The sequence below is a fragment of the Gavia stellata genome, chromosome 30, assembly GCF_030936135.1.
Source record: "Gavia stellata isolate bGavSte3 chromosome 30, bGavSte3.hap2, whole genome shotgun sequence".
NCBI lineage: Eukaryota > Metazoa > Chordata > Aves > Gaviiformes > Gaviidae > Gavia > Gavia stellata.
The window spans coordinates 353,854-363,324 of NC_082623.1; the positions used below are offsets into that span (position 1 = coordinate 353,854).

At 56.7% G+C, this 9,471-nt stretch overlaps 1 protein-coding gene across 1 annotated transcript; it reads right to left on the minus strand.

Annotated features, from left to right (window-relative positions):
• Positions 1–666: 666 nt before the first annotated feature.
• PTPN7 (protein tyrosine phosphatase non-receptor type 7) lies at positions 667–9,051 on the minus strand. The gene is made up of 9 exons (XM_059831256.1): positions 8,921–9,051; positions 8,278–8,461; positions 7,736–7,820; positions 6,954–7,030; positions 4,069–4,206; positions 3,079–3,189; positions 2,296–2,453; positions 1,312–1,425; positions 667–760 (listed from the first exon to the last, which is right to left on the minus strand). The coding sequence occupies exons 1-9, from the start codon at positions 9,049–9,051 to the stop codon at positions 667–669; spliced, it is 1,092 nt and encodes a 363-aa protein (XP_059687239.1).
• Positions 9,052–9,471: the final 420 nt, after the last annotated feature.

Consider the following 9,471-nt stretch of genomic DNA (forward strand, 5'->3'; position numbering starts at 1 on the left):
GCTTAGGAATCTCCCCTTCTTTAAGGCTGTTGACAAGCTGTTGGCTCAAGGTGCCGAAGAGGAAAGCAAGCCACGTAATGAAGGCAACCAATTGTGCACCTTTTGTACCAAATCATCAAGGTGTATCGTTATCAAGAAGAGCATCACGGCACACGTTCAGAGCAAGCCAAGCCCTGCACGCAGCGCAGCCTCTGCGAACAGATGATACACAGTCAGGAGAGAGGCTCTGTTTATTTGCAGGGTAATTGTACCAGCTCCGCGTCTAACAGGTTAAACATTTCTGTGCAGCTAAAAGGGAAACCGTGCTCCCAGCGCTCACCCAGCTTCAATTCCTCTACACAGCTTGCTCTTCTGGTTGAGGATAAAACATTGCACGTTTTGAGAGCCAAAGCTTCTTTCCAGGGGTGAAATCTGCCTCGAGCCAGCAGCAACAGCCACCTCGAGCACCAACTGAATCCCTCATGCGAACCCGCCAAATCCTGCTGGTCCCCAGGGTTGCAAGGCCACAGTCCCCATGGGTTTGCTCAGCTGTGCTCATCCTGAGGGATGCTCATCCTGCTGCTCTGTGGCCTGGCAGCAGCAGTAAGGGGTTTTGGTGGAGGTGTCCCTAAGGCTGGTGCAGGAGAGGTCGGAGCGGGGAGCCGGCAGCCTGGTGGGAGCCCTGCACTAGTGGCCTCCTGCCTCTGGCAGCTGGGAAGCATAGAGGGCTAGTGTGTGATGGAGGAACTGGTACTGCTCGCTCGTCTGGATCATCCCGCCTCTGCAAGGGAAAGGCAAGTCCCGCTGATACCTCACTGAAGCCCACAACCTTGTCCCCGGCTCCCTGCTTCCAGGGCACAAATATTCCTGCTTCACCCGCCATGCCCAGGTCTGTCTGAAACAGGTGCCAGAGCTGCCCAGAGACTATTTGGGCTCAGAAGCATTGCCGGGCTGTTCCAAATGCAGATTAGCAACTGATTTGGCTCTAATTTTTACTGGTACTTCTCCTTGAAAAGTGGCAAAATAAAGTGTTTCTGAATTTAGTGGCTGAGCTGGAAGGGGCAGACCAGCTGCCAGGTTCAGAGACGTGCTCCTCTCCATCACGTCCTCAGGTCATCAGAGCTACAACAGCCCTGACAGCAAAACCAGCCCAGCACTGGGCAAGTGTTTGCTGTTGCCACATCTGCATCTTTCAGCAACTCTTCTGGTTTCCATCAAAAATTGTCTCCATGCTCCCTCGCGATGCCCGTCCCCACGTCCCTCCCACATCCCTCCTCCTAAGCTTGGCACCCAGCAGGACCCTCCAGGCAGCAGCCTGCTCTGAGCACCCACCTGTCTATGCGGAGATGGCACACAATTCCCAGGATATCCACCTCCCCCTTGTCCTTCAGCTGCTGGCACCCAATCCTGGTAGCGATAAAGCAGCCGGTCCGGCCAATGCCTGCGCTGTGGGACAGACACAGTTGTGCTGAGCACCAACAATATCCACTGCCTGGACCTTGGTCTGTCCAAGCTGGACATACTCCTGGATTGGTTTGATGCCATGATTTCTTCCTAGAGGGATGCTGAGGTCCCCATGCCAGCTGCCAGACCAGCTTTCTTAGCAGACACCAAAAGACATGGGCTGGCGTCACTTTTGGCAAGGGGGTCCTGCCATGTTGCACAGCCCAGGTGAGGCTGCTCTGGAAGCACAGAACCAGTCTGCGTCCCCCATCCCTGCGCAGTGCAGCGGTCTCTGCAGCCCCTTCACCTCCCCTCCCAGCTGTGCTCTAAGCCCAGGCACCAAGTGGTTTGCCCTGGGGCAGGCCAGCCTGCAGCATCGCATGCTGAGTGTGTTGCATAGAGACAAAGGGGCAGTCTGCTCCACTGTTCCCAAATTCACTTAGCAGCGAGAGGAAATACACAGAGGCCACCTCCTTCAGGAGGGCTGCCCTGAAAAACAGCTTAACAGCTGAGCCGAAAGCCATGCTCAGCGGCAGAGGAAGCAGGAGCCTGAGCCGCGGATCTACCGTGGGTCTGGTGGCTGGGTCCCAACCCCGCAGAGCTCTCCTGCTCCCACCTCACTGTCTGCAGACCCAGGTGCAAATCAGATTTCTTCACAGGGCAGCAGGCACCACGCTAATGCCACCATCCTGATGCCAGGACAGGAGCTGCTATTTGAACAACTCTGCTATGGGGATGCCATGCCCTGGGATTTCTGTACCACAGCAGGACCAGCTCATGAGCATTCACATGTGGGATTTTCCCTTCTGGCATTTGCAGACTGACCCCAAGGTGAAGGAGACACAGGGACTTGGGTGACTGGAAAGCTCTTACCTGCAGTGCACTATGATGGGCCCTGGGCTGGCTGGAGCCTGGAGAGTCTCCTCCACCTTGGACACTAAGTGCAGCAGGGGCTTGGCTGACTCAGGTGTCTGCTGGTCCGGCCAGGAAGGGAAGAGGATGTGTTTGACCTGGCGGCATTCGCCTTCAAGCTTTTCCAGCACAGAAGAAAGAGAAATCAGGACAAGACGCAGGAGCATGGACTTGCTGGGCTGGGCCAAATGAAGGCATGGAGTCCAGCTCAAGCAGAGGCTAAGCAGCCTGTGCCCTTCTCATCTGCTCTCCTCCCAGATCCTTCTTTGAGCCTCTGCCAGACACCAAGGAGAGACCCCTGGGACAGGGACACTGGGAAGTGTCCCATCCCAGAAGATGGGAGCAGATACAGAGTGCCCCAATACTGTCCCCAGAGACCAGGCAAAGCCAGCAAGATCCTTTTGGCTGGTGTCAGCCCAGGGTGACTATGGAGAACCGATGGGGCAGAGCCCAATGGCACTGTGCAAACAGCAAAGGGCTAATAGAGAAGCTCTCCCCAGGTGACCCTCTCTCCTCTTCCCTTCAAGGCTGGGTCCTGCTCCCTCTCAGCCTCCTCAGGCAGGCAGGAGCTTTGCAGACACCTCCTCTGGCAGGGGGCTCATAAGACCCAGCTCTCTGAGCCATGAACCCTCTGCTCTCCTGCCACACAGTGTTGCCACCCTGGTAAAGAGCCTGGGGGTGTTGGGGGCACTGCCAGGCCCTGCTGGTCTCCCCCTCTGACCCCAGGATGGAGCTTGAACCCACCTGGATGGAGAGATCCCGGACCACATACTCCACACACTCGCTCATCCCCTGCACGCAGATGGTGAAGGGGCCATAGGTGCCCTCCTTCTCCGGCCAGTAGTGGACACATTTCTGAAAGAACAAGGCAGGGTTCATGGCTGTGGAGGTGCTCAAGGCACCCACTGGATGTTTGAGCTATGCTTTGCTCAGTACTCTTGGGAAGGGGCATCACCTGGGGAGGTGGGGGGGAGCAGGGAAGGTGGATGTGGAGTGATACAGAGGGGGAGCTAAGGAAAGGATAGATCCCTCCCCCCACATCTACTCCCCCTGCACCCTTTCCCATGCCCTGCCACATGGCTTTCAGGCCCCAGGGCTGCATGGCTCTCTGCATCCCCACAGGAGCTGTGCCTGGGCCAGTCCATGTCCTGTCAGACCCAGGAGGACCCAGCCTGCCCAGTGAAGGGCACAGGGGTGCTGTGCCAGCCGGGGAGAGAAGAAGGAAGGATATGGCCAGGAAAGAGAGGGTGAGTTCCCCCAGGCAGGTGCTGCTTAGACGGGGAGCCAGGGATCCCAGCCAAGGCACAGGGTGGCTGCCACACAGAGCACGGTGCTGCCAGCTCCCATCCCAGCCTGGATCTACTGGCTGAGAGCTTCCAGCCTAGAAGGAAAGTTGCTTGGGGCTGGAGGGACACTGCTGACCACTACCTCTGCTCCCTCTTCCAGGGGTTGCCCTAACTTCTTTATCCTATTATCCAGCTGGCAAAGCATGCCCAGAGCACGAGAGGCCACGTGAGGAGGAGAGGCTTTGCTGGATGGGGCCAAGGCTGCAGCCCTGGGGTTCTCCTCCTCCACATGTGATTGATCAGGGGTACCCTCTGAGAGCAGAGCAGAGAAAACAAGCAGGTGCTCAGACCCCACACTGGATCTCGCATAACCCTTTACTGTTGTTATTACTCCACCCCACCCTTTGTGCCCAGCTGGGGTGCTGTGCCTGGGGAGGGACAACAGTACCTCTTTGCCCTCCTGAAGCTTGGTTATCATGACGATGAGGGGTGCCTCCTCCTGCCACACCATCTCCCAGAAGTCGGTCACAGTGTTCAGCATGGGTCCCTGGGTGGCAATGTACTCCCGGGGCCGCCCCACGTATCCCTGCCGAGCAGATGGTCCACCAGTGACACTGTGGGGGACCCTGACATGCAAGGGGAGCCTGTCTCCAGGCTACTCCAGCTCTCATGGTGCTTGTCTTCCTCTACAAGTGAGATGCTGAGCCACACAGGCTACTTCCTACTAAACCTGTCCTTGAAATGCTTTTGTAGACCTGATCAGGAACTACCAGACATCCTCTCCATCCTCCCAGTCCCACAATCCAGGAGCAAGCCCATGGAGCAAGCCGTGTGTACCCAAGCTCCTCGCAAGCATCCCCAGGTTATTGGTGTGACCATAGCTGGCGTGATGGACACCTTGGAGAGACAGAGCTCACACAGGGAGGGTGCTTCTCACCAGAGGCATTTCCCCAGGGACAAGCAGAAGTCATCAAGCTCCACTCTGGCTGGGACCTGGGATAGTCCCAGCTGGGTCCCACCAGTGCTGCCTCCACCAGGCTCATGAGGGGACATGGCAGTGCCCAGCAGTGGGAAGGCTGGGTCTTGGGGGGTGGTTGGCACAGGCCCCTGCCTTGCCTCTGCCCCAGGCTCTGTTTCACAGCTCCAAGCATCCTCTGCCTCCATGGTCACTTCCTCCCCCAGTATAAAATTGCCAAAGAAATAGAAAACCTTGGAGGTGCTCTGAGTCCTGCTCAGTTCCTGCTTCACCCCATGGCCTCATGGGCAGTGCTGCTGGACCAGTTGAGGGGAGAATGTGCAGTGGCAGCAGGCAGGAGCTGGAGGGCAGGCACAGGCCTGGTGTGTGGGAAGTGACGGGGTCAGTAATGAGTTACTCCAGCTCCCAGCTGGAGATGCAATTTGGTAATACAGCAAGGAGTCAGGGACCTGGCTGAGGATGCCCTGGGGATGCTGGGGGAGGCACCCACAGCACCCACAGCTTTTGGAAAAGCAAGTACACAGCACTCTGGGCAGAGCTTTATGGATTTGTCAAAAGAGATCTCAGTTAAAAATGCACCTAAAGCCCTGTGATTTAAACTAGGTCTTTTCAGCAATCCTGTTAACAGTTCAGTCTCACAAGAAGTTGCACTGGCCCAGCCAAGAGGCAGAAACATTTTCAGGAACATTTTGTATAGCCCTTTTCTCATGCCTCAATATTATTTCTTTTTCCTAGGAAACATGATTTTCCATTCAGAAGGTGACTTGCAGTAAGACCTGGAGGTGTCAACACTGGGAATTTGCCCCCACCTGCTCTTCATGCTCAAAAACATTTCACAGGATACGGTCAGCAAGAAAAACAGTCAATCCCAGGTGGGGTTGATGTGATCAAATGCCTACAGAGCTCTTCCAGACTCGCCGTGCCTCCCAAACATGCCAGAAGCAGACTGGGTTGCTAATTTGCTCATGTGCCCACAAATTCCTGCACCGTGACACCCGTGGAGAGGTCAGTGGAAGGAAGGGTCAGGGATGTGTGGGCATACATGTGCTCAGGTGTGTGCACATGTATGTGCACATGTGCGTGAGATAGGGGTGGGCAGTGTTTGTGCATTTTTGTTAACACTCATGAGAGATGGAGAGGATGCCACCTGCTCATGTACACCCTGATGCATGTGGACAGGGTGATGGTGTCACTCAACGTGAAGCTGCATGCTGCCAGGCTGCTTCAGGAAGACGACTCTAAAAGCAGTCCTCTGCTGCCCATGTTTGAACCCTCATTTGGACCAGCAAGCCTCCCAACAGTTTTAGGCATGGTGCTCCTGTGTCCAAAGTCAGACCCTCGCCGCAGGATGCTGGCAGCTCACACCACTGCTGCCTCACTGAATCACACCCATGAGCACCATCAGAAAAGGAATGCTACTAAATGCCCTCCAGATCCAACCTGTGCCCTCAGATCGCCTTTCAGGGGTCTGTCCATCATACCAGAGGGCACTTTTGTGGGCTACTTTTCTGACTCCCACATTCCCACAGTCTCCTCGCTGCTACGCACCTAGAGTTGTTGTGGACCCACCTCTGCTTCCCAGTGCCCCTGGCCTGTCCCAAGGGGAAGGATGCTGAAATGAGATTAATTGCTCAGAAAGAAGCCTACCAACCAGGCAAAGATGGTACCTGGCTGACACAAGCATCTGTTTTAGGGTGACATATTGTTCAGCACAACGAGTGAGACTGTAGCCTGGATGGGGTCATTTGCACAGGAAGGATGATTATCATAAATCAGGCTGCCTGAAGTAACACCCTTGGGTCTGGGGATTTCTCAGTCTCTGGAAAGGGACCCCATCGGGTGTCAATGGTAAGCCATGCCCTCCCCTTCGTAAGCTTTCTTCTTGGGAAATTGCAACAAACCCCCTGGGCGGAGGTGAAATTCCTGGATGTGTAAGGGTTGAACAGCACTGGGCTGCGATGCTTTGTTGACACAGCTTTCCTCCCATGGCCTTACCAGACAACAGACTACTGCATGAGGAAGAGATGGAGAAGCCACTGCGAGGGAGCCCATATGGGTGCTTAACCCACCCAAGCAGTGGGAGCTGAGAGCAGCCACCTTGTGATGTTTTCCCACCAAAAGGGACAGCGTGTCTGCCTTGTGCAGATGGATCCGCATCTCTCCAGCTCAGAAAGGGGCTGCAAGCTCAGACTGCTACCCCAGGGCAGCCACAGGACAGTGGGTGACAGTCAGTGCCCTGGCATGCAGGTCCCAGTGTGGCATCTGCAGCACCGAGCAGTTTGCAGCCCAATGCCTTGTGAGCCGTCGGCTGCAAGCCCTGGGAGACCACCCACTCTCCAACCAGGCAGGACACTCACCGTGATGTAGTTGGCATTTATGTAGCTGTCTTCCTCCTGGTTCCCTGCCCTCCTGAGACAGACCCGGCTCTCAGGATCTGAAATAGATGGCAGGCATTACCCCAGGGACAGTCTTTCAGAGCCTGACCCTGCCCATGCTCCCAGCCTCAGCTCCAGAGGCTGGAGACTGAGTCCTCCCAGCTCCATGCCATGCTTGGAGCTGTCTGCACGCTCCCTCGGGCCCCTTCTTGCCCCACTTCACCCTCGCTACCATGACAGGGTACAGCCAGCCATGCCCAAACCTGCGTGTACTGCAGTGAGCATGTGGGGTAACTCACCCGCCAGGCAATAACCCCCCAGGACCCTCCCACAGTGCCTGACTAGAGCCCAAATGAGTTGTCCTATAATGTTCTCAGTTTATATCCCCAGCAACATGCCCTTGGAACATGTAAGGCCCCCACTGTGGCAGGGAGCAACCCAGGCTGGGCTGTCATGCGCTGCACACCCTGCGCTGCACTACCCCAAGGTGTAGCTCCCCACATACCACCCCACAACACAGTGTACACCCCCTGTAACACAGCACCCAGCTCCTGCCACTTGGGGAGCAGGAAGAAGCACAGCAGGAACACCAAGAGCACCCAGGAGTGCCCACCCTGGTGCCAGGGCTGCTCTGAGTCACCCCTCTCCCATGCACAAACACCCATGCACACACACGTGAGTGCGCACATCCCCACCACCCCCACCCCCCTCCCGGCACATGGCACTTGGGCAAACATGAGGCAACAGGATGCAGTGGCACATACTGGGAAGGATGGTTTTGTATCTGTCCTTGGAGGCATGTCCAGGGATCTCCAGCTCCTCCGGACTGACAAAGTTGGGTGGGATTTTCTGTAGGAGGAGAGAACAACTATGAGGAAAACTCCATTGCTGCTGCTTGTGTCCCCTCTTCCTGGCAGAGCTGGTCCCTCAGGCAATGAGAGGCTGACCCAGGGACCTAGCAGCATCACCAGAGATGTCAGCTCCTGGGATGAGCCCTGTCATTAGTCCAGATGTAGTGGAACACCTTCCAGAGAGGCCACCTTGGGCGAAGAGTTGGCACGGGAGGGCAGAACAGGCTTTCCAGGGACGCAAGGGGGAATTGTGTGCACCAGGGAGCGGGCAGCCAGGGGATACCTAGGGCATCCCCTCACCCATGTTTGCCCATATCTCCTTCCCTGCCATCAGTGCTGTGGGGCACAGCTGGGCTCAGAGCCTCCCTTGGAGATGTCCGCCCCTGCCAGTCCCCCCCGCCACCAGCCCCTGCCATTCCTCCTGTGAGGAGAGAGAGGGGAGGGGAGCATTGTACCGAAAACTCCTCCTGGAGTTGTGTCAGGCTCTGGGCACGTTGCTGGAGCTCATCTCTCCTCAGCACGTGGCTAGATGTCCTCAGGAACTTTAGTGTGATGTCCCGTGGCGTGCAGACGGGCTGGATGGGCTCCACACTCCCCAGTGAGCTCATGTCCAGCATCAGCGACACATTGGAGCCCCTCCTGCAAGGCAAAGGGGTTGCTGGCTGACCCTCTGCTACCCCAGGACAGGAGGGCAGCCCATCCTGCCATATCACCAGTTAAAACCACCCCACACCGAGCAAAAGCCAGGCAGAGAATAACAGAGGATGAAGAAAGGGGCCAGGTAGAGACCCCAGAAGACGGGGGGGGGCATTGAGGAACAAGGAACTAGCTGGTCATTTCACCTTTTTGCTGGAAAGCCCTCAAAGTACGGTGTCTAGATTTGGCCCGGGCTGGGCTGGGAATGGTCAGGGCTGCCTCCATGCTCGGAACTGGCATCTGCACAAGTCAGTGGGCAGCGGGCTGGCAGGGCTGGGCTGGGGGAAGGAAGTTTTGGGGGAGGCCAAGCCCTGGGGATGAACAGTCCCATAGGTACCCGCCGTCTGGGCTGAGATGGGCAGCACAGGGTTTGGGCTACAGGCACCACCCAGCCACACTCACCTCTCCTGAAGACGCACGTGTTTCTTGGCAGAGGGACTGGGCTTGTCCGTCTTGTCCATGTCTGCCCTGGCTGCCTGGGCTGTCAGGCTGCTGTTATGAACTCTGGAGCACACCAAGCAGGCTTGTACCATGCTGCGGCAGCCACAAAGCCCTTGTCCTGAAGCACAGGGTGTGGACACCGTGGGCCGTCAGCTCCGGGAGAATCAAGGAGCCATCAGAGGAGAAGCAGCTGGAAAAGAAAAGGCAGATCTGAGAGATACCATGAGACTGGGTGGACCCCCTGAAAAATGGTCCCTGACTAAGGGACAGGTTTTGGGTCCTCATCTGCCCTGGAACCAGGGCCCCCAGCATCCCCCTGGCATCCAGGAGGGTGGCATAGGGAGAACTCCCAGAATGTTCACCCTCCGGGATGCCCACAGCACTGCAGCCCACGCAGGCACCCACTGGTGACCCTGGGTATGGCACCAACAGCCGTCTGCTTGCACTGAGCAGAGGACACTCACACCCTGTGTTGGTGGAGCATGGTCTAGTTCTGGGGGAGCCCAAGATGC